The 25,142-nt window shown below is 43.0% G+C and overlaps 1 protein-coding gene across 2 annotated transcripts in view; it reads left to right on the forward strand.

Annotated features, from left to right (window-relative positions):
* The window catches only part of CYP4V2 (cytochrome P450 family 4 subfamily V member 2), a 30,305-nt gene extending 5,420 nt beyond the window's left edge, over window positions 1-24,885 (forward strand). Inside the window, exons 2-11 of one of the 2 annotated variants that reach the window (XM_073341865.2) lie at window positions 4,992-5,104; window positions 9,327-9,412; window positions 16,279-16,469; window positions 16,912-16,981; window positions 18,155-18,281; window positions 19,367-19,558; window positions 20,549-20,651; window positions 21,147-21,281; window positions 21,438-21,617; window positions 23,379-24,885. In XM_073341865.2, the coding sequence (XP_073197966.1) occupies window positions 4,992-5,104; window positions 9,327-9,412; window positions 16,279-16,469; window positions 16,912-16,981; window positions 18,155-18,281; window positions 19,367-19,558; window positions 20,549-20,651; window positions 21,147-21,281; window positions 21,438-21,617; window positions 23,379-23,551 (1,370 nt within the window). In that variant the 3' untranslated portion in view covers window positions 23,552-24,885. The remainder of the gene's footprint in view (window positions 1-4,991; window positions 5,105-9,326; window positions 9,413-16,278; window positions 16,470-16,911; window positions 16,982-18,154; window positions 18,282-19,366; window positions 19,559-20,548; window positions 20,652-21,146; window positions 21,282-21,437; window positions 21,618-23,378) is intronic. The other variant, XM_073341866.1, reaches the window with a different exon arrangement.
* Window positions 24,886-25,142: the final 257 nt, after the last annotated feature.

The following is a 25,142-nucleotide window of genomic DNA, read 5'->3' on the forward strand; positions in this document are numbered from 1 at the left end:
TTAAGGTAAAAAATATCCACTGATTTTAGGTGCTCAATCTGAGATGCTGAAGACCTGATTTTTTATAGTACTTAACAATGTATCACACTTTATATATTCAAGCACAGCTCCCGCTGCCTTCAGCTGCAATTATGAGCCCCCTGCACTTCTCCTGAACAGGCCACGTTTGGGCATCCAGAAAATGAGGAACACACAATTAATGACTACCTGTGGAAAATTTGGGTTAAGTGACCTGCTTAGCATCACCCTCTGTGGCAGAGGGTGGGATAGAAGCCAGTTCTCCAGGGCAGAATTCCACTGTCTAAACTACCAGATCCTCCTTTCTCTTCCTGCAACCCCTTGCCCTCATCTGCTATGCATAGGGCCCTACGAAATTCACAGCCATGAAAAAAGCTTTACCGTGAAGTCCCCCTCCCCCGTGTGAAATGTGGTCTTTTGTGTTCTTGTCGCCTATACTATACAGATTTCACATGGGGGAGGGGGAGCGGAGAGGGGAAGGGAAGAAACAGTGTTTCTCAAATTGGGGGTCCTGACCCAAAAGGGAGTTGCAGGGGGGTTGCAATGTTATTTTAGGTCGGGTTGTGGTATTGCCACCCTTACTTCTGTGCTGCCTTCAGAGTTGGGTGGCCAGAGAGCGACGGCTGTTGGCTGGGTGCCCAGCTCTGAAGGCAGCGCTCTGCCAGCAGCAGTGCAGAAGTAAGGTTAGCAATACCATACCATTGCCATCCTTACTTCTGCGCTGCTGCCTTCAGAGGTGGGTGGCTGGAGAGTGGCAGCTGCTGACTGAGGGCCCAGCTCTGCAGGTAGCTCTGCCTTCAGAGCTGGGCTCTCGGCCAGCAGCCGTCACTCTCACAGCCAGTGGTGCCGCCAGCAGCCGCACAGAAGTAAGGGTAGCAGTACTGCAACCCTCCGTACAATGATCTTGCAACCCTGCCCACAGCTCCTTTTTGGGTAGGGACCCCTACAATTACAACACCATGACATTTCACATTTAAATAACTGAAATCATGAAATGTATGATTTTAAACGTACTCTGATTGTGAAATTGACCAAAGTGGACCGTGAATTTGGTAGAGCCCAAACTATGCACCTTTTCTATAACATATGAGGCAGGGATCCTACAGACAGCAGATTCCTTCACTTACACGGCCCTGATTAATCCTCAGAGCAGTTCCATCCCATTCACTGAATCAGGCACGGGGCTCATGGAAAAAAATATGTGATCATGTAGATAAAGACTGTCTCATAATGTATATTCTTAAGGATGCACAGGGAACCTTAACTCTGGCATTTCCTAACTTTTAAGTGATTGACTTTTTAACCTTTAACAATGTTTTTAAACATAGTTTGTGTGTGTATAATTTTCAGAATTTTTAAAAAAGCAAGCTGAAAACACAGAAATTCCATCATGTAGTCCATCATTGGATTGACACCCACATGGTTCATCAGCAAGGTTGAGACCATTAAATCCACTGCACAGACCTCTGCCACTTAAACTAATGGAGTATCTGATAGCAATAGTACAGTGTCATCTCTTTGTGGGCCAGCACTAGAGAGGGATGAGACACAGATTTGCCAGTTAGTGTCACAGATATTTGTTGTCAACAGAGGAATGATGAGATTCAGGAATTTAGGCTTTTATTCCAGACTCTGGAGGCTTATGTTCTCCACAAACTCTTCTGCCTGTTTTCCCCAAGCTTTGATCCCTTTCTTCCCTGTTCCCTCCAACCTGTTCCTATCCCTGTTCTAGTCCTATATCTTCCTCACTTCTGGGTTCCTGTTCCAGCCTTGGCCTCCTTGCCTACCCAGTCACCTCTTATCAGGCTTTTTATCTTAGTCCCAGTCTTCTTACCCAGCCAGTCTTTGTCTTCCCCTCTGGTCTCACTGTCTGAATCCAAATATCCCAATGATTCCAAATCTCTCCCTGTCCCCACATCCAGTCGTTGTCTGTTTGCCCAGCAACTCTCCGTTTTCCCATCTGGCTCCTCATCTGATATGCCTTTTCTCTCCCTCTTGTACTGTCTGTCGGTCCCAGTCTCCCTCTCGGGATTCTTTATCCAGTCTCAGTATCTCTCTCTTCCCTCCCTAGCTCCTTGTCCCAGTCTCTTTGCCCAGCCAGTCTCACTTCCTTCCACTCTCCCCAGTTCCTTGTCAGATCTGTCTCTCCTCTCACCTGCTCCCATTTCCCCCTGGTTCCTTGTCCTCGTCTTGTGGCCAGACAGTCCCAGTTTCCCTCCCTCCACCCAGCCCTCTAGCTAACTGTATCCTAGTCCCCTATCTTCCCATTTCCCTCAATGATTCCTGTCTCCTTGCCCAATTAATCCCTGTCTCCCCACCCAACAAATCCCAACATGCCCTTCCTTCCCCAGCTCCCAGTCTCCTTGCCCAGTCAGCCCAGTATTCCCTGTCCAATCCCAGTCAGAGTTTCTCTCCCCCCTTGGTCCCAGTTTCATTAGCTCTCTTGTCCCAATCTACTCCTTTCCTTCCCCCCAGTCTGACTTTTTTCCTCGTCTGCAGTTTCCTTCTCCATGCTGCCTGGGTACCAGCAGGAGGGTCATAGAGAGCACAGAAGAGAGAGGGTCCCTGCTCTGAGTTGTGGTGCCCAGTTGCACCCTGGGCTGAAGCAGCCATTATGGGGAAAGTTCTTCTGAGCCTCGTAACCCTTGTCTGGAGAGGGCATGTGCAGTCCAGTCCCATGCAGGAGCTGTTGAGGGGATGGAGGCAGCTCAGTCACTCTGTGAGGATGGCACATGCATGGTCTGGTCACATGTGAGGGTGGGGAGGGCTTGCAGCATAGCCAGTTGCTCTGCAGGGATGGCACATAAAATGTGTGGTCACACAAAGGAGCTGTGAGAGACTCAAGCATGCTCAGTGAAGAAGGAATCTTCAGAGATTTTTAGCTTTTAAAACCCAGCAAGTCTCTATTGAACAAGTACAAAATGTTTTTTTTCAAAGGCTAAAGATGGTCAAATTTGGGTGGATTTTTACTGGGGTGGCACAAGGTACATTCCTGACACACAGTCCATTCCCTTGCAAGTAGGTGTTAAGGCATTTAAAAGTAAAGGTCTCAAGAATTTTTTAACATGAGCAAAACAATAACATATTTGTACTTAGCCTTGTTCAACTTGTTCAAAACAACTGAATGGTTTTGGCTGAAATTTGGCTTGAGGTGGGCACCTGGCGTGGAAATTTGCAACCCAAACTGTTAAAGTTTGGCAAAATTATAAGCAACTAAAAATGAGGCCTTACAGTGGAAAGTGTCAGGCAATGTTTATAATAGGTGGTGACCCTCTGGTCTTTTGTGTATAAATCTCTTTCGAATGTGGGACTCTAGCATTATTGTGGAATGATTTATTAATCTGCACAATCTCATTTCCCCTTTTATCTCAGATGCTCGTGGTGTCATTTTAGAGGGACTCAATTAATGTCTATAAAGTCAGTTAGTAGAGGTTCTCTTGTACTTAATAGATGATCCTTACCTCCCCCCCCCAAGATTTATATTCAGTCTTCCATGTTGTTCAGAAAAATTAATCAGTGTGAGGATGGGTTTGTGTTAATGCACTGGACTGGGACTCTGGAGAAATGTATTCAATTTCTAGCTTTGCCATAGACTTCCTTGGGCAAGACTTCCTTTGGCAAGTCATAGTCTTCTTTTGCAATGGACTTCCTTGAGCAAGTCACATAACCTGTTGTGTGTTGGATCCCCATCTGTAAAAAGGGGATAAAAATATTTCCTTTATACTCTTTCATTTGTCCTTTCTATTTAAGTTGCAAGATTCCTGTGTCTGTACAGTACTTAGAATCATAGAATCATAGAATATCAGGGTTGGAAGGGACCCCAGAAGGTCATCTAGTCCAACCCCCTGCACAAAGCAGGACCAATTCCCAGTTAAATCATCCCAGCCAGGGCTTTGTCAAGCCTGACCTTAAAAACCTCTAAGGAAGGAGATTCTACCACCTCCCTAGGTAACGCATTCCAGTGTTTCACCACCCTCTTAGTGAAAAAGTTTTTCCTAATATCCAATCTAAACCTCCCCCACTGCAACTTGAGACCATTACTCCTCGTTCTGTCATCTGCTACCATTGAGAACAGTCTAGAGCCATCCTCTTTGGAACCCCCTTTCAGGTAGTTGAAAGCAGCTATCAAATCCCCCCTCATTCTTCTCTTCTGCAGGCTAAACAATCCCAGCTCCCTCAGCCTCTCCTCATAACTCATGTGTTCCAGTCCCCTAATCATTTTTGTTGCCCTTCGCTGGACTCTCTCCAATTTATCCACATCCTTCTTGAAGTGTGGGGCCCAAAACTGGACACAGTACTCCAGATGAGGCCTCACCAATGTCGAATAGAGGGGAACGATCACGTCCCTTGATCTGCTGGCAATGCCCCTACTTATACATCCCAAAATGCCATTGGCCTTCTTGGCAACAAGGGCACACTGCTGACTCATATCCAGCTTCTCGTCCACTGTCACCCCTAGGTCCTTTTCCGCAGAACTGCTGCCTAGCCATTCGGTCCCTAGTCTGTAGCTGTGCATTGGGTTCTTCCGTCCTAAGTGCAGGACCCTGCACTTATCCTTATTGAACCTCATCAGATTCCTTTTGGCCCAATCTTCCAATTGGTCTAGGTCCTTCTGTATCCTATCCCTCCCCTCCAGCGTATCTACCACTCCTCCCAGTTTAGTATCATCCGCAAATTTGCTGAGAGTGCAATCCACACCATCCTCCAGATCATTTATGAAGATATTGAATAAAACCGGCCCCAGGACCGACCCTTGGGGCACTCCACTTGATACCGGCTGCCAACTAGACATGGAGCCACTTATAACAATCTCGACTGAGACCCCTCTGTGCTACTATGATCAAAATAATAAATAAGTGCAAAACTTGCTTTGTCACAGTAGCAAAACTAACACTACGGTGAACTCATGATCAATTACATGATTACAGAAGTTCTGGTTTTGGCCTATTCAAATTGATTTTTCCCCCCCACAGATTTCTTTAAACAAATAGTAGACAAATTTGAAGAATACAGGAATCTACCACTGCTAAAACTTTGGATAGGACCATTGCCTTTTGTGATTTTATATCATCCAGATGCTGTAGAGGTGAGTGTTTGTATCTCAGGTTTAATAGATTTGTTTGTACAAGTCATACAATTTATGACAGTTATTCCCTAATTTGAAATTTTGTGTTGTTTCATCTCCAGAGTTTATAGTAAACATTGAAAATGGCTGGTCATGAAGCACAGATGCCAGTCACCAAACTTCTTGTTAGTTCTACAGCTTAGGCTTCATGCTGGTCTCCTCCTCCTCCCTGCCTGCCCTCCCTCCCTACTTTTGTGCAGGTGCTTTATAGCTCTAGGCACTCAGGGGAGCATAGGGACTGCATGCCAGATGCTCCTCGCAGTGGTATGCTGCCTGAGCTAAAGGAGTGACACAAATCACTCCCTGTCAGTCCAGCTGAGACACAATACCCCTGGTGTTCTCACTGCAGGGGTGCGAGTACCATCCCTTTTATTATGGCAGTGTGCAAATAGTGCAGTCTAGACCTGAATGGTTTGTAGTTTGCTTGGAGATAAATGCAAAATTTCTTGTTCTGTGTCTTTACGTTGATTAACAATACTTCTGTGATTCTCAACTAAGTGAGAGGAAATGTTTATCCAGGTTTTGGACTGTGGAAAACCTTGAACTTCACTTTGCATGATCAACTTAAGAGGTTCTGAATGCAGATACTGTGTTAATGATCTACTGATTTAAAATGTCAGTGTTGTGCTATTATTTTCGAGGCACAGTTGTGTTTTATAAGCAAGTGATATATGGGTGAGATACATTTTATTGGTTTCAGAGTAACAGCCGTGTTAGTCTGTATTCGCAAAAAGAAAAGGAGGACTTGTGGCACCTTAGAGACTAACCAATTTATTTGAGCATAAGCTTTCGTGAGCTACAGCTCACTTCATCGGATGCATACTGTGGAAAGTATAGAAGATCTTTTATACACACAAAGCATGAAAAAATGGGTGTTTACCACTACAAAAAGTTTTGTCTCCCCCCACCCCGCTTTCCTGCTGGTAATAGCTTATCTAAAGTGATCACTCTCCTTACAATGTATATGATAATCAAGTTGGGCCATTTCCAGCACAAATCCAGGTTCCCCCCCCACACACCCCCACTCTCCTGTTGGTAATAGCTTATCTAAAGTGATCACTCTCCTTACAATGTGTATGATAATCAAGGTGGGTCATTTCTAGCACAAAGCCAGGGTTTAACAGGAACGTCTGGGGGGGGGGGGGTAGGAAAAAACAAGGGGAAATAGGTTACCTTGCATAATGACTTAGCCACTCCCAGTCTCTATTCAAGCCTAAGTTAATTGTATCCAGTTTGCAAATGAATTCCAATTCAACAGTCTCTTGCTGGAGTCTGGTTTTGGAGTTTTTTTGTTGTAATATCGCAACTTTCATGTCTGTAATCGCGTGACCAGAGAGATTGAAGTGTTCTCCGACTGGTTTATGAAAGTTATAATTCTTGACATCTGATTTGTGTCCATTTATTCTTTTACGTAGAGACTGTCCAGTTTGATCAATAGGTTCCTGGGTTAGTGGTTCTGTTGTGTGGTATATGGTTGCTGGTGAGTATTTGCTTCAAATTGGGGGGCTGTCTGTAGGCAAGGACTGGCCAGTCTCCCAAGATTTGTGAGAGTGATGGGTCATCCTTCAGGATAGGTTGTAGATCCTTAATAATGCATTGGAGGGGTTTTAGTTGGGGGCTGAAGGTGACGGCTAGTGGCGTTCTGTTATTTTCTTCGTTAGGCCTGTCCTGTAGTAGGTGACTTCTGGGAACTCTTCTGGCTCTATCAATCTTCACTTCCGCAGGTGGGTATTGTAGTTGTAAGAATGCTTGATAGAGATCTTGTAGGTGTTTATCTCTGTCTGAGGGGTTGGAGCAAATGCGGTTGTATCGCAGAGCTTGGCTGTAGACAATGGATCGTGTGGTGTGGTCAGGCTGAAAGCTGGAGGCGTGTAGGTAGGAATAGCGGTCAGTAGGTTTCCAGTATAGGGTGGTGTTTATGTGACCATCGTTTATTAGCACTGTAGTGTCCAGGAAGTGGATCTCTTGTGTGGACTGGACCAGGCTGAGGTTGATGGTGGGATGGAAATTGTTGAAATCATGGTGGAATTCCGCAAGGGCTTCTTTTCCATGGGTCCAGATGATGAAGGTGTATCAATATAGCGCAAGTAGAGTAGGGGCGTTAGGGGACAAGAGCTGAGGAAGCGTTTTTCTAAGTCAGCCATAAAAATGTTGGCATACTGTGGGGCCATGCGGGTACCCATAGCAGTGCCGCTGATTTGAAGGTATACATTGTCCCCAAATGTAAAGTAGTTATGGGTAAGGACAAAGTCACAAAGTTCAGCCACCAGGTTAGCCATGACATTATCGGGGATAGTGTTCTTGACGGCTTGTAGTCCATCTTTGTGTGGAATGTTGGTGTAGAGGGCTTCTACATCCATAGTGGCCAGGATGGTGTTATCAGGAAGATCACCTCAGGGCCTACGCTACCAGCACTCCCAGCTACCTTCGAGACACCACTGACTCCTGAGGAAACTACAATCCATCGGTGATCTTCCTGATAACACCACCGTTCCTCAGACGTTCTTGTTAAACCCTGGATTTGTGCTGGAAATGGCCCACCTTGATTATCATACACATTGTAAGGAGAGTGATCACTTTAGATAAGCTATTACCAGCAGGAGAGTGAGGTGGGGGGAGAGAAAACCTTTTGTAGTGGTAAACACCCATTTTTTCATGCTTTGTGTGTATAAAAGATCTTCTATACTTTCCGCAGTATGTATCCGATGAAGTGAGCTGCAGCTCACGAAAGCTTATGCTCAAATAAATTGGTTAGTCTCTAAGGTGCCACAAGTATTCCTTTTCTTTTTGTGAATACATTTTATTGTATTTATTAAATAAAGTGCATACAAAGAAATCTCTCAACAGGACTTGAGGACAGACAGTTTATCTGATGGAAATGATTTAACTTGCATCAATCAGATTAAAACTGAAAAAAGTGTTTTAATTAAAACCATAGGCATTATTTTATAAAGGAGAATGCATTATTTAGAGTAGCCTTAAGGCAGCTTTGTTGTTCAGGTATCTCTTCTGCCACTGATTATCAGGACACTTGTTTATGTATTTCAGTGTATAAAATCTGCCCACTACCATCAGCCTCTAGGTGTGTATATAATTCAATCTTTAAATATATGTCCAAGAAATTCAGGTTGACTCAGTGTCACCCCTAGGAGCCCCTTCTACCGTATGTCGTGGACTGGAGTAAATCTGCCTCTTTAGTTTGCTCGCCCATTCCTCCTGACCCCATGGAAATTTCTCTGGGGATATGTCAGTTCTATGGAGCTAAGAGGGGTAGTTAAATGAGCTGCTTGGAGAGCCCCTGGAAGCACAGCACCAGTTTATACCTGCAGAATTCCTATAAAAATCTACTAGCCCAACTAAAACTCCAGGAGACTGACAAAATGACTTATCTTACTGTTAATAAGAGTCTGTGTTTATGTCCACCGCCCTTTCTCAAGAAAACAACCCATTTTTTGCCTCTGAAAAGACTCTTCTTCATAAACATGTGGTTCTCGCTCTCAGCCCCGCTCCGGAGACTGACCTCCTTTGTCTTGGGAAGATGTTGCTGCCTTGGTGTAAACCATCCAACCAGAAATCAAGTTATTTTCACAAGACGAAGGGCTAGAAACCTAACTTTAAAAATGAAAGCTTAGATTCTGCACAAGATGGTGTTGTTCCCCAAAAAAGACTCCTACTCTAGTTGGGCAAAGTTTGTAGATATATTACATAAATAATTATATTCTGTGTCTCATGTTTAATATTACTGTTTGGAAGATGTACTTTTACCAGTCACATGAGAGAGACAGAACCTCTGTTGCAGTTCAGGTTGTCAGTCCAGATATCCAGCTTCTCTTTGGCCTGGGAGATATTGCAATATATTAAAAAGGAATGTCGCATTCAGACTATTGACTATTACAATCCAGTGGAACATTTTCCTGGTCTTACAGTCAAAGTGATGTATTTTTATTGTGATAAATATTTCCTTGTTAATGACCTCTCCTGTACCTCCAGGGTTTGTAAAGTTGACTGAGCCATATAAAGCAATCTCTGATTGTAAATGAGTGTGCAAGTATATAGGAGAGCAGTCATATCTTTGAATATATTTTGCAAGTGCCCTCCTCCTTAAAAATAGGATGAGTATACAGTGTTACCAACTTCTTCTTTTAAAGAGATATTTCCCCTCTGTCTTTTCTCCTGCTGGTAGGTTGTTCTGAACAGTTCAAAGCACATAGAAAAATCTTTTCTGTACAAATTTCTACATCCATGGCTTGGCACAGGACTTCTGACAAGGTATAGTAATATATAAATAGAGTCATGTACCTTTAAAGTTATGCAAAGTTTAATTCTAAGATATTATGTATATTTACTGCCTGAAGACTAGAATGTGTTATATTTTATTCGCTAATAGGCAGAATAAAAGGCATAATTAGTGTCTGAATATTAGAATCTAAAGTACAGATGCCCAAAAGCAGCTTTAGGCCCACGTATCGCCTGCAGGGCCATAAAATGGGGTCCTCCTGCCACCATCTGGAGTCTAGAAAGGATCAATTCTTGAAAGGATCATGTGATGTGAGGAATGTGAATGGGACTTTAGAGCAAATGATGTAGCAAGACCTCACTTGGATGCACTGAGCTCGAGCTTTCATAATCGTTAGAAACAACTTTTAATTTTTCAGCAAAAGAATATCAGTCAATTATAATCCAGCAATATCAAATATTGTCCCCACACAAATGACACAAGTAGTCTTTTTGAGCTAGCCCTCAGCTGTCCTCAGACTCAGCTTCATGAACTTCAAGGCGAGCCATGTGCAAGGGCACCCACTCTAGGCTCCCAACTCCTCACCCATCACCTTTTCATGTCTCTCTCCCTCCTGATGGAGTTTTTCTAGGCTGCACGGTTCTCTGCCTATACTGTGATATTCCCAGCAAGCCAGACTGCCTGAACAGGCCAGTGTCTGTGTTTTGCTTTTTCTCCAAAGGCTATAGACAGTTAAATTGCACACAGTTATAAGTTACCACACAGATCTTTCTAAGCAAGCACACTTATTTTTAAGGTGAAAGGATTACAGGGAAAATATATAAAAAACAATAAAAGAATCTACACATGTGCTGAAAAGCTTACCAAAGATGACCCGCCCACCACTCCCTACTCCAGCAGGGACTTTGGTAGGAGTCAGTCCTTCCAACCGCACCAAAGGGTTTTTCTGTAGTTACAAGTTCATTCAGCTTTTGCTCAGAACAAGCACACCGATGCATAGGTTCATCTTTCCTTTACACAGCTTGGTCCTTTGATCTCGGGATTCTGGAATCAGCTGATGATTGTGCTGTCCTTAGGGTGCAGTTGCATAACCATAGGTGGGGTTGGGGTGGGTGTGAAATTTGCATTCACCTCCCCCTAGATTTTTCCCAGGAAATCCATTTTACTGGTATTATCCCAAAAATCCATTTTTGTCTGCTACTTTGTTCAATGTAGTCATTTGATCATCCAGGCCCACAACCATTCATTTAATGCAATGTACCCCAAACATATGTAAACTTAATTCCCAAGGATATTGCGGGAAGTTGCCATATCTGTCACACTTGGGTTAAAGTAAAGTATTTCAGTTCCCAGGAGACGAAACTGTGGTGTGCTATGGGCAGAGAACAAGAAAGACTAAGGTGCTATCAATACCCAATGCCCTTGCAATGGCAGGGAATTGATTAGGTAAACTACACACAGATGATCCTGGCTGATAATCCACACACTGTGCTACTGAGGATGGCAAAAAATGCCCAAGTACCCTTCCCATCTGACTTGCTGATTCTTTCCTGACCCCAAATTGGGTGATCAATTTGAGCCTGAGCCTGTGTGCAAGACACACCAGGCATTCTCTGAGAGAGAGGATTTTCTGTACCATTCAGAGCAGTGGTCCACCCTGCCTGGTGTCCTGTCTCCAGTAGTGGCCAATCCTTGATGTTTCAGAGAAAGGTGAACCCCGAGGTTAAAATAAGTCGGTACGGTATGGTACTGCGTACATAGCTAACCGTACCAGCAGGGGACAGCTTCCCCAGGCTGGCAATTTAAAAGGGCCCTGGGCTCTGGGCAGCGGCCAGATCCCCCGGTCCTTTAAATCTCTGCCAGAGCCCTGCTGCCGGAACCCTGGAGTAGCGGCCGTGAGCCCTAGGGCTCTGGTGGTGATTTAAAAGGGCGAGGGGCTCCGCTGTGGTAGCAGCGGCTGGGAACCTCAGGCCCTTTAAATCTCCACTGGAGCTCCGGGGCCCTTTAAATTGTGATTTAAAGGGCCTGGGGATTTAAAAGCCCCGCCCCTTCCAGTTGAGGCCCGGGCCCTGAGTACCAGTAAGTCCCTTTAGTTACTTTCACCGCGGGTGAACCCACACAAACCCCCACAAGAAATCTGGCCAATTGTGCATTGTGGAAAAAATTCCTCCCTGATGCTTACAGGTGACTGGCTGAAACCCTGAAGAATGAGATTTGATGATAATCATTGTCTTAATACAGAGCTGTAAGTGTAAATGAGTATGCTGAGGGCAATGCAGACACACCTACTTCTCCCTATGGCCCATGAAAAAAGGGACGAAGGGGGGAATTAATAAATTCACAGATTCTGAGCCCAAAGAGCCCACAATGACCATCCAGCCTGAAGGTGGATTAAAGCATATTTTTTAGAGAGCTATATAATCTCATTTTAAAGACTCTAGGTAACGATGAGCCTTCCACCTACGTTGGTAAATTGTTCCAAAGTCTAATTACCCCCACGGCTAGGAAATGGCAACTTATTTCAAGGTTGAATTTGTCTAACTTCCAGCTGTTGGATTGAGTTCTGCCTTTGTCAGAGGTGAAAGTAAGCCGGTACGATACGGCGTACCTGCAAGAGCTTTGCACAGCCATCTGTACCAGTAGGGGGCAGCTTCTCCAGGCCGGCAATTTAAAAGGGCCCTAGGCTCCGGGCAGCAGCCGGAGGCTCGAGCACTTTAAATTGCTGCCAGAGCCCCGCTGCCAGAGCCTTGGGGTAGCGGCAGCAGCTGGAAGACCTAGGGCTCCGGCAGCGATTTAAAGGACCTGGGGCTCTCCGCAGCGGCAGATACAAAATAACAGCAAGTTAATTTGATGAGACCTACCTTCTATGAAACCATGTTGACTGGCATTAATTATATTTGTAGCCTCTAATTCTTTTTTAATAAGAGTCCCAAATTAACTATTCCATCATTTTATTTGGGATCAGCATCAGGCTATCCAGTGTATAGTTCCTTGGGTCATCCCTGTTTCCCTTTCTAAATACTAGAACTACGTTGGCAATGCTCTCATCCTTTGGCATTTCCTCAGTTTTCTAAGATTTGTTAAAAATTAACATTAGTGATTGAGAGAGATCCTCAGCTAGTTCCTTTAAGGCTCTTGGGTGTACGTTATCTGTGGATTTGGAAATGTTTAATTTAAGCAGATGCTGTGTGCCAGGGAAGACTAGGCTCACAGGCCCCCTGCTGGAGACCTCAGGGTCCTGCCACACCTCGTCCCAGAGAAGAGCAGAAGAGAAGTACTCCAAGCAGCCTAGGGGTGATTGAAAGGAAGGCAGCCAATCAGAGAGACTGCTGGAGCAGCCGATCAGGGGCCAGAAGGACAATATAAAAAGGAGCAAGAGGCCCAGAGCAGTCAGCTGCTGGGTGGAGCTGGAAGGGAGAGGACCAGGTTACTGGCTGTCTGAAAGAACAGCAGGACAACGGACAGCTCAGTTTGGGCAGTGACTGGGGGAGCTAAGAAGGAGCTCCTGGCTAGTTGCTGGGACTGAGTCTGGGGAGGGCTGCAGGGGCCCGTACCCATACCAGGGCCGAGACTACTTAGAGACTGAGCTCGGGGAGGGATAGAGAGACAGGCCTCTGGTGGACTGTATATCCTGGAAAGGGTCTGTTCTGATTCACATATAGACAGTGTGGGTGACTCAGCCAGAGGGCTGAATTACTGAAAAACCACCTGAGGAACCACCAGCAGAGGCCACCAGAACTGAAAGACTGTAGACACATCCAACCAGAAGGGGTGCTCGTGAGAGGTGAGTGTCACTTCCTCACATTCTCCTTTGTTATAGATGTTGACCTTTCTGTTCCATCCACAATATTGTGTGTAATGGGTTCAGGCTGCTGCATGGTTCCAAACACAGAACAGAAATATCTGTTGAACATTTCTCCCTTTTCTGCATCAGTATTTACAATTAAATCATTTACATCTAGCAATGTTCTGCTACCTGACATAGGGTTGTTTTGCTCCTGATATGTTTAAAAAATACCTTATTATTGTCTCTAACCCATTTGGACATTGATATTTCATATATTTCTTTATCTTCGTATATCAGTTGCCTACATTTTTAACTTATATTCATTGCCATTTACTTCCCCTTCCTTCCATCCTTTAAATATTTTTGAGTGTGTTTTATTGCTACTTCTACTTGCCTCTCATGTATCACTTCTAATTTGTTGATCTCAAAGAGCCTTTAAAAGAAGGGTAAATATTATTCTCATTTTACATTTTGGGAAACTGAGGTACGGAAAGGTGAAGTGACTTTCCCAAGTTCATCTAGCAGAACAGCGGCACAAAACCCCAGGTCTTTTGACTCCTATTCTAGTACCTGATCGGTTGGACCACACTGCCCCTCAACAGGGCTACCGAGCAGCTTAGATGCAGAGCAAGTGGCACAATAAACATAGCTCATTTTCAAACCCTGGGGCTCAAAAGAAGGAGAATAGTGCATGCGTTGAGCACCACTATGTGGGGGAATGGAGCAGGAGAGTCCTTCTCCACCCTTCAAAGCTGCAGAGCAGCTCCTTAGCCACCACTGTAACATTGCATTCATTATTAGGGCCTTTTGTACTTGTAGCAGTCTAGACCTAAATTCTGCACAAGGTATCTGAATTCAGCACTTAACTCCCTTTGTGAAGCACACCCTGAGCACCTTGCCAGTTATCTGATTCAGAATTATTAAATTCTGCCTTCATTTATGTTCTTAGAACTTTAAGTGCAGCTGCTGGGGTGTAATGAAAAGCAAGCTTGCAGACAGAATCTGACTCACAGTCAGCTTGGATTTATGTGCTATATCAAAGGTGGTGTGTTTATGTATTTATCAGTTATACACACTTATACCTCTGCTGAAGGGACAGTCTGTTGTTATTATGAATCATGATTATTAGGGTAATGCCTTGGGCCCCTTTGTGCTAAGCACCATACACATTCACAGCAGTAGATACACCCTTCCATGAAGAGCTTACAGTATAAGTAGACAAGACAGACACAGGGTGAGGGAAAGGGATATGACCCACAAGCAAAGTGAATAATGTGAAAGCACAGATGTCATACTAGTGTGATGATTTTTTCTGAAGGGGGCTAAGAGGAGATTCACACAACAGAAAAGGCAGGAAAGGAGAGTGATGAGAGGGACAGAGCAGATGAGAAGCAGGACGGGAGGAAGGTATATGGGGAAGGTTAGATGTGAAGGGAGGCTGAGGAGTAGAGATGTTGGCTGTTTGCTCCAGTCCCTTCCCCCAGTCAGCACAAGGCAGAGAAAGTCCAGTCAAAGCTGTGGAAAATATTAGTGTTCCTGGGTGCCTGCTTCAATTGCTTCCACTGCTGCTCTGCTGGCTTCAGACTCTGGCTGGCTCCTCTGCTGTTTTTTTGCCCCAGCAGACATGTGCCTGGGAAGGGAAGGCACCTAATGTCCACCGGGGATGTCTCCCCTGTACAGTGCTGGGGATACCATTCATGAGGGAGGGAGGGGTGGCCCTGGCTGGGCCCCACTTTACTCCTCCCCCAGTGCAATAGTACCTACTTATGCTGTTCTGGAAGCACAAGTGTAATGTAGGTATTTGCCATTTCAGATCTTTTGTAAATATTTTAGTGATTATTTCCCCCATAATTTTTTGCTGATTAGAGACTCAGAATGAATAACACTGTGGCTGGATCTCAGCAATGCTGTGTTCCTGACTTTCACTCAATAGACAAAGGAGGGTCAGTTCAAGGAAATGCTCAGTTTGGGGACATTTAAAAATAAGCGATTTAGGGGTGGGGGGTTTGTGAGATTCCCTGCTCAAAACAGGAAGATGCTGTGTTCCCTGCTGAAACCATCTGAGACACAGGCTAGGTCTCCTCTTAAGATTGCAGTAGGGATTCAGCATAAGGAGCAGACAGGCTAGAGTAGCTAAGAAGAGAAGGCCCACTGTCTCCTTTGGCCAGCCTGTGTTGTGATGGTGCAAGATCAAGCACATCCTTAAAGACTAGCAGTAATTGGGAGAGGGGCCTGGAGAAGCATCAGTGGCACCCCAGGAGAGGGGAGGTGAAGTAGATTTGGCCCACCCAGAATGAGCCAGATGGCTTGGGAGGCTGGGATCAAGCACCCTGAAAGAGGTTCATGGGAGGAACGAAACTAGTTGGTCTCACTGCAATAGAAACAGCTCCCTGCAACGGGGAGGGACCACAGAAACGTATACTTGGGCAGTCTCTGTCCCATCACCTTAACAGCTCTGTGGGAGATGAATCCTATTCTCTGAGAAACGTTTGGTAGATGATACTGACGTAAAAAATTGGACATTAGGCTATAACTATCCCTAAACCTCACTTTTCTACATAGTGGAAAAATGAGGGCAGCCACCATTTACGATTATCAGTGAAGATGGGCTTAGCCGCAGCTGAGATGCTAAATATTTAACAAGGGACTTTTTATTTACCCTTATCCTCATCCCCTTACACCCCAAGTGCCTTCTCAATGTCAGCCCTTGCCTTAGAGTAATTTTGTTCACCGTATTTGTCTTGCAGCAGCTACAGTTAGCACCAAACTGTTAGGAGCACTGTATGATTAGATGTTTTTTTTTAGCAAAATGCACTTCCATTTTTCCCCTAATGGTGAGTGGTGCTGGCTGCAACTACCGACATTAATTTAGGTATGAAAAATGTTACTAGTCATTACAGCCACTCTTTAGTGTCATCAATGAAGATGGACTGACAAAGACTACATTGTCCACTGGCAACATTTGAAAAGATTAGCTTTAAGAATCTATCTACCAGTTGTAGCTACTCTAGTGCCAGGAATTGTATGTTCACTGAGCACTTCCACAAGCAATTAATTGTTTCCTTTTTGGTGAGGTTTTTTATACTTAATTTCCAACTCTTTATTCTGTAGCACTGGAGATAAGTGGCGTTCCAGAAGGAAAATGATAACTCCCACGTTCCACTTCACAATCTTAGCTGATTTTCTAGAAGTTATGAACGAACAAGCCAGTATTTTGATTGATAAACTTGAAAAGCACGTTGACAAAGAGCCCTTTGATTGCTTTCTAGACATCACTCTCTGTGCCCTGGATATAATCTGTGGTAAGTCCTGGTGATGATTCAACAGTTGCTATAAAAAGTCCTGTAAATGATGAGGAGAGTACAGCTGTCCACAATGCTACAGTTTCATTTGTTGTGATAATTGACAAAAAAGCCCTGCTGGTTTTGTACCACTGTTTTTGTATTATCAACACTGAACACATCTTTTCTGTTTTAATTATGTTGTGTCTATCTGAACAATCAAACATTGTGTTATGGGGTAAAACAGGGACATGGAATCTAAACTGAGGGAGAGTTAAAGGAACAGGAATATTAGGACTAGACTCAAAGAGAGTACATATTCTAAAAAAAGAGAAATGCCATGAGATGAGGATGTAAATGACTGCAATGCTTTCATGCAACTCCTGGCCGTATGTTGTCAATGTACTTTGGGCTTTCCACCCCACTAATGTACTCTTCAAAAATTTCTCTTTTCTCTTCCTAGAAACTGCAATGGGCAAGAATGTTGGTGCGCAGAACAACAGGGATTCTGAATATGTCCGTGCTGTTTATAAGTAAGTGTAGATCTTTCATGTCTGTCTTATAGTTTTGTTGGTGAAGGATTGAGAACGCCAATGCCAGCTATAGCACCTCAAAGCTTACGAAAGCAAAATCTGGTAGGACAACCAGGCCTGCACAAGAGCAACAGTTCACCCAAGCACAAGGCCCGCTGATGTGCAAGTTAGGTCCTGCATTGCCCTATGCGTGGGGATGGGGGAGTGTATATGGAGGTAGAGTGGCAGGATGATGGTAGAACCTATGCAAGCTGTATGTGCACAGAGGAGACCTCTGTATTGGCTCTGCAAGGCCAGCTGCTATAACGGTGTGAACAGGTTGCAGTTGCAAATCAGCCCTTCCATAGCTAACATTGGCTGGACTAGCCACCACAGCTCCTTTCGGTCTTCTTTATGGGTGGCATGAGGACACTGAATCTATATGGCACATTGGGCCCAACTCACTGTTGATTTGCACCTGTATAGGCATTTACACAGTGCAAAGTGAGTACGAAATGATGATGTTTTGCACTCGTCATGCGTTAGTGTAAAAGACTACAGGAGGTGCAACACAACAATGAAGTGAGAATAAATTAGTCACACCATAGCAGCGTAAAGGGAGCTTACAGTGGGTGTAACTGTAATTTATTCTAATTCAAAAGCCCCTTTTTATTGCCACAGCAGTATAAAGGCACCTTATTGACCATAAGAATCAGACCATATGGGTCTACATTAGATTATATTAGAACAAGCATTGCATTGGTTATACAATAATTTGTTTTGTGACTGATCCTTTTGCAAATGCAGATTAATATTGTGGACTTCAGTAGAGTTATTCCAGATTTACATTAGTGTGACCAAGAGAAAAAGTTGAGCTTAGGTTTTTTTTTCATAGTGACAAACTTCTTGAATTAATACTGCTTTTGTATGGGAAAATAGATTTCACTGGACAGAAGCATTTCTATAAATAAAAATGTGAAAAGTATTATAGCTGGGAGTGAGCATTATAATGAATTAAAAATGGAGTGAGGGCATCTCTAAAGATTAGACCAAATGGTTTGTGTCTGCAACATCAAGCAGTGCTTGCATCATCCTGTCCAGGACCAGGAAATTTAGACCCTATTAGACTCTTGTAGTCATGTTGTGAATATGTTTTCAGAAATAAATATTACAATGCTATTTTTGTTACCCTAGGATGAGCGACCTCATTCATCATAGACAGAAGTCTCCTTGGCTTTGGTCTAACTTGATGTACCCTATGTTCCAAGAAGGAAGGGAACATACTAGAAGCCTCAAGATCCTTCACAGTTTTACTGACAGTGTAACCTGTTATTCCTTTTTCTATTGTGTTCCCATTAAAGGAGAGAAATAATGTAGTAAATATAGAGATTCCAGGTTGTGAATGTGGTGACAGGGAATCAGTCACTGGGAATATCACCTTATCTGTGGTACATATATAATAGGAGAACTGAATATTTATGATATTCAGTCCCTAAAGAAATCCTCTGAAGAGGAGAGATAATGTGACTTAGAACTCGTTGCTTGAGTGTTGGTTTTAGTCAATGGGTCACCCTCACATGGTAATAGTATGACATAGTTGTAATTGGTGGTAAAAAAAAAATCACACAGAATCATCCTAATTCCTTTAACGTACAATGTTCTCAACATTTTAAAATAATTGGTGCACTTCACCCTAAGGCTTGTAACAGCTAAAATATTTGAAAACGGCATTCTGCTTTGTTCTGGTGCTTTGTCCAGTACTTAAATATTTCAGTTCAGATCTGAATTTTGAGAAAATGATAGAAATTTGGACTGCATGGAATACTTAAAAATAAAAACCCCAATGAATACACTTCAGCAAGAAAATATACGCGGAGATGACCTACTTTTTTTTACCCACTATTTTCTCTTAATTTTAAATCCATAAAAGTAACATCTGATTTTAATTAATTTTCTCCAGCTACAATGGTGTGCTTAACATGGGTTACCATTCAAATCCTGTCTTTCTTTCTTTCTATAACAACTTGATGCTGATTAGCATTTTGTGTGATGTACTATCACTATACAGTATTATAATATTGCTTACTAGAGACACGGTGTTGAAGACTCAGAAATGAAGGACAATCAAAGTAAAGAGCCAGCATGGATTTAAAAACTCAGATTCTACATGATTCACAACCCTGACCTGTGCAAACTCAGTGTACAATAGGAAAACAAATATGGAGGGGGTGGGTATAGATGTCGCTTCCTATCACCAACCAGTGCATAGTATGGAGTCAGAGGTAGAATCGGTTTTTAAATATCTGGGGTAAAAGTTATTTTAAAGTATGTATGCAGTGGCCACACACTTAGATTGTGGAATCTAAATTGTGGAAAAAATAACATATTGATTTCTTTATATCTAAGGTTATTGAAGAAAAAGCCCGTGAAATAAAGAACCACACACAACAGAAAGATGACTTTGATGACAACTGTGAACAAAGTGGGCCCAAAAGGAGAAGGGCTTTTCTTGATATGCTTCTCAATGCAACTGATGATGAAGGGAACAAACTGAGCTACATGGATATTCGAGAAGAAGTGGATACTTTCATGTTTGAGGTACTCCAACTAAACTGAATGGTCCCAGTCTCTTCCCACAATGAATCTCTTTATACTTCTAATCGCTTTTGTCAGCTGTCTTTGGACCCTTTCCATAACACTTAGATCCGTTGTGACACAGGATGACTGGAAAAGATCACACTGGGTCTGGTTCCCTGCTGTACTGCTCCAGTTTTCTGATGATGTAACTCTGTACTCCCAGAGGCAGTGGAATTAATTGTACTGTGGTTGCTATTACTCTATGGCATAATTAGAGTACATTTGATTAAAATTAAACTTCGTGTACTAAAATCTGTTGCTAGTGAACATTATCTTGTTTTCTTTAGCATATAGTACCTGAATGGATGAGTTTTATGTTTGTAATATATAATCTTAGCAAAATTAAATTTCTTTGCCTTCTTCCGGTAATTGATGGTAATACTGTATATTTTATCATGGGATAGTAATGATAGTGAGTAACTAAAAAGTCGGGCATACTTACATTTCATTGTAAAGTGGTGAAGAAGGGCAAATGCCCTTCCAACAGTTGACTGAGGAAAAAAATAGTGAATTTAAGATTGCTATATAATGTTTAAATTATTGTGACTGTCCAGAGCAATTTAGTGGGTCAACAAGTTTATGTCTACAAGGAAGCAATGGCAAACCACTTCCTCATAGAGACTGAATGTGGAGGAAGACCCTTCACCCAGGCAACATAGAAAAGCTAAGTAATAGAAGAGGGATGGCAAAGGGACTTCTGCTTATTAATTATTATGATTTGTTTTAGCTTTTTTCTTATCTTAGTCTCCATCCATCCTATTACATAATTGGTTATTTTTGTTATGTCTTGGGTGCCAAATTGTTACATGGATTCATATAGTCTTACCTTTTCTTCTGTATCTGTACAGTTAGGCTATACCACTATAATATCCCTAATTATTTGTATATATTTATCTTCATATGCATGAGGATAATGCAGATCTGAACATCTGAATAAATCTGTACCTCTAGGGGCATGATACAACAGCTGCTGCTATGAACTGGGTCATCTACTTACTTGGATGCCATCCTGAAGCCCAGAAGAAAGTTCACAGAGAATTGGATGAAGTGTTTGGTAAGTTTCTACTCTTTCCTTGGATGTGGGTGTAAGTTTGCATGGTACAGTATATGGTTTATATATTAATTTCTGTATAGAGGTTTAGAAAGGCAAACCACTCTACTGCCACTGTATGTGCTGTAACTCTTCTGTGGAGAAAGAGATGTCACTAGGAGTTGGTCTGATGCTAAGGGAGTTGTGACAGACTTCAGTACTGACATTGTAAGCTTTTTGGGCAAGAACCATCTCTTCTATATTTGTACAGTGCCTAGCACAATGGGGTCCTAGTCCATGACTGGGGCTCTTTGATGCTACCTCAATACAAACAATAAATAACAATAGTTTAAGGACATCGCAAGAATGAAAATTGAGATAAATGATTCAAATCCGTAAGCACAGTGGTGCAGTTGTAGTTTTGTCATCGTTTAAGATAGCTGTGAGCCTCTTCAGCTAGCTTGTGTTTAGTCTGATTAGGACAGTTGTTTCTCACACCCCTGTTGTGATTCTGATCAGGTAACTCTGACCGGCCAGTCACAATGGATGACTTGAAGAAGCTCCGATATCTTGAGTGTGTTGTTAAAGAAGCCCTTCGTCTCTTCCCTTCTGTTCCATTTTTTGCCCGCACCACAAGTGAAGATTGCCATATTAGTAAGTAGTTCTCAGCCTTTTGTATGTATTCATCATTTTAGGTATGATAAATATCTGCTCCGTCAAGATGGTGCACAAGTCAAGAATTGGTTTTGAGCTTTGTATCCATTAGAGAAAGCCACTTACTTCACTGGCATGTTGATACTGTTTTTGCAGGCGGATTTAAGATACCAAAGGCAACAGAGGTAATCGTGGTTCCTTATGTGCTGCACAGACAACCGGAGATTTTCCCAGACCCAGAAGAATTCAGGCCTGAGCGATTCTTCCCTGAGAATTCTAAGGGAAGGCACCCATATGCATATGTGCCCTTCTCTGCTGGACCCAGAAACTGTATTGGTACATGATAAAGTGTAATAAGGCCCATATGTGGTTATTTTCTTACCACTTAGGTGAAGGTGCCTTTGCTGTAGTACTCACAACAGAGCCTATGAATTTGAATGGAGATTTCAGATCTCTGTGGCTGATAACTGCAGCAAAGCAGTACCAGTATCTCACATTATCATTGTCACAACATTTCCTTTCTTCCCGTGGGGTTCTTTAGAGTCCACATTACACCCACTTTATTGTTTTCCTCCTTGTTGGGACATGCTCCATATGTAGCATTGTATCATGCTAACTTCAGTTCTGCTCAAGAGGGCTGGACACATCCTCAAGACTCCAGAACCCATCAATGACACCCTGACAACTCACTAGGGAACAACATGAGCCACTGTCTGTCTTTTCTTTCCCTTGGGATATGTTTGCTGGCTATACAATGATCCTAACCTGCAGGCTGGAGGGGAAAATTTAAGAACCCTCCTCTGTCTTCTGCACTGGTTGCTGGGGTGTTCGCTCAATTCCTAAACTTGTAAGCTGTTCAGGGAATGGACTGTGTCTGCAATTGTTTCTCTGAAGCACCTAACACAGCTATGAGTGTTCAAAAATAAAGAGCTTTTGGAGTATTGTATGTATTATATAGTTGTTGTGACGTCAGAGAAGCTGTCCCTCCATTGACCCTTCATCTAGAAGCACTATTATATTAACAGCCTTGAATGGGTCAAAATACTGAGAGGAAGGTAAATTTCCATGGGTGTGATCTCATTTCATTTTCAGGATTTCATTCCATTTTGTATGGGTCAGTCCCAATGACAGAATCACGGGCAATGCTCTTCTTCTGTCAGCAGTGCGAAGTTCTAGTAGATATTCTCAGGAGTCCAAATATTAAGTGAAGCTAAAATTAATCCCCCCCCTCAAAGATTACTTTTTTGTTCTTGATCAGATCTTCGTGTGTTGAAAGCTGATCTAATTTATTATACCCAGGCTGATTAATTATTGTTTCTAGAGCACCCAAAGAAGTCTGGACGCTTTGCAGACATAATGATTCCTGCCTAGATAGATGGCAGTCTGAATAGACAATGTACAGAGTAGGTGTTGATGGAAGGGTGAGATGCAACAGAAAACAACTTTTTTAAATCCACACCTCTTTTGAGTTAAATCTTTGGCTAAGGGCTTGTCTACACTTGAAACACTACAGCAGCACAGCTGCAGTGCTTCAGTGTAGACACTGTGTATGCTGACAGGAAGGATTCTCCCCTCGGTGTAGATAATCCATGTCCCCGAGAGGCGGTAGCTAGGGCAAGGAAAGAATTCTTCCATCGACCTAGCACTGTCTACCCCGGGGGTTAGGTTGGTATAGCTGCGTGCCTCAGAGAAGTGGATTTTTCACGCCCTTGAGAGACGAAGCTATACTGATGTCAATTTCTCGTGTAGACCCAGGCGAACTGTCTGGTCTGTGACCCTTGTCACTTTGCTTAGTTCTTTTTTTATTTCTGTCTATTTTTTCGCCCCTCCTCTTTTCTTGTAAACCTTTGATCATCTGCCTAATTCCTCTCCCTGTCTACCACACCAGCACACTCCACTTTTAGGATAAAAAATAGACATAATTCTATCATTTCCCCTGTGTGTGCACACCCATTCAACCCTGAATTTGGCCCATATTGGTTTATAATCTGTGACACCAGATGCACAGTTATTCCCATGCTGCATCTTGTGGGAAACCTTTGCCGTGTAAGTACAATTTCTAAACTATTACTGGTTTTGTTCCAATTTAACTTGAAGGCCAGCGCTTTGCACAGATGGAAGAGAGAGCTGTTCTAGCCATCATCCTACGGCGCTTTTGGGTGGAAACAAGTCAAGAGCGAGAAGGGCTTAGCCTCGTGGGAGAACTAATACTTCGCCCAAATAAGGGCATCTGGATCCAACTGAAGAGGAGAAGAGTGTGTGTGTTATAAGAAGAAAGCTCCTAAAACATGTTCCATTATAAGATCAGCTAGCAGTTGATTCTCGCTGAGATTTATGTAAATCTCTGCATTTTAAATTATTGTAACCATTTATAAAGGAACTCAGTATCAAATTATTAGAAGGGGTTTTTCTTGTTGTTCAGTTTGTATTTCTGGCACTTTGTTCACACAGCACGATTTTCACGTTACAATGAAAACGGAGGTAGTGTCGAGCGTAACCTCCCTCCCTTAATAGAGCAGGTACTGGAGGACAAGGTGGGGGTTCTATATCTGCCTCGTCTGTGCACAAAATAAGAAGTTTGGTTGCCAGCACAAATAATTCTAACAATTTAGCATGCAGGGCCAGAATCTGTTGAGATACCCAGGTCCTATGGAAAAACAAGTATGTTGATCATGTAATTAAAGACTATATCATACTTAGAGCTGCATGAATAATGGATTTGTAAGTTTGCTGGCAAGTAAAAAAAAAAATAAAAACCATTTTGTTTTAGATTGAACCATTATGAAATTATTCAGTGTATTGAACAGTCAACAGATTTTAAATTGGGTCAAAACAAAATGTTTTGAGCTGAAAATTTTCATTCTAGTTTTGGGCATTTTTATAAAAACAAAGGCTGGATTCATGAGAAGGGGTGGGAAAGAGCTTCCTAGTACCCTTTAGCCGAGGGGTTTGGGTACTTTCCTAGGATGTGGTAGACTCAGATTCATTTCTCTCCTTCCCTGATATAGAGAATGTATTTGAACTTCACAAATACTCTCCACATTCAGGAGAGTGTCCTCGCTTCTGAGCTATGGCATATTCTGATGCAGGATATGGGCTACGGAGTCATTGTCTGGCTTTTCTCTAGCCCTATGATTATCCATTGTTATCATGAATTACTAGGAATTGCAACCTCTGTTCTGACACGGCTGAGCAGCTGGACATCTAAACCCCAGCAGGATCCTCAGTCTAGGCGGTCACCCTCCTATCTTATCTGATCTGGTAGGCATGCTTAGTAGCTGTCTACCAGATTGTACCCCACACAAAACACAGCTGAGGGAGGTGCTGCTGCCCCCACCCCATACTCTAAGAGAGCACTCACTTGGGATGGGGAAGATATGGATTCATATCCCCACTTTACCTGCTTCAAAGCAGAGATCTGAAACCCTCCCCCTCCATTTCTCATCTTATAGGTGAGTGCCCAAAGCACCAGGCTACAGGGTAGGGTGTTCTGATCAGGTTGTCTTTCAGTCTGTCCTGATGAAGCTGTTCCACTTGTATAAATGAATGTTATAATAAATGAAATGAAATAAATGAAGCTGTTCGACTTGTATAAATAAAATATTCATTGGAGCTTGGACTGTAGCCGGGGTCACCCATATGAGTGCTCTAGCTGCTGGGCTACTGAGTCATTCTCACTATCTTTCAGGCTCAATATCCCTTTAAGGGCTGGGGGCTTAGGCATTTCCCACTGGCTAGCTTATTTGGCTTCCTGGTCAGCTTGTTGGCTTTTATGAATCCACTTCTTAGCCACTTAACTCTCCCCAGGCATTAGGTGGCAGGGCACCTTAATCTCAGGCATTGTAACACCGAATCTAAATC

This window comes from Lepidochelys kempii, chromosome 4 (assembly GCF_965140285.1).
Source record: "Lepidochelys kempii isolate rLepKem1 chromosome 4, rLepKem1.hap1, whole genome shotgun sequence".
NCBI classification, from domain to species: Eukaryota; Metazoa; Chordata; order Testudines; family Cheloniidae; genus Lepidochelys; species Lepidochelys kempii.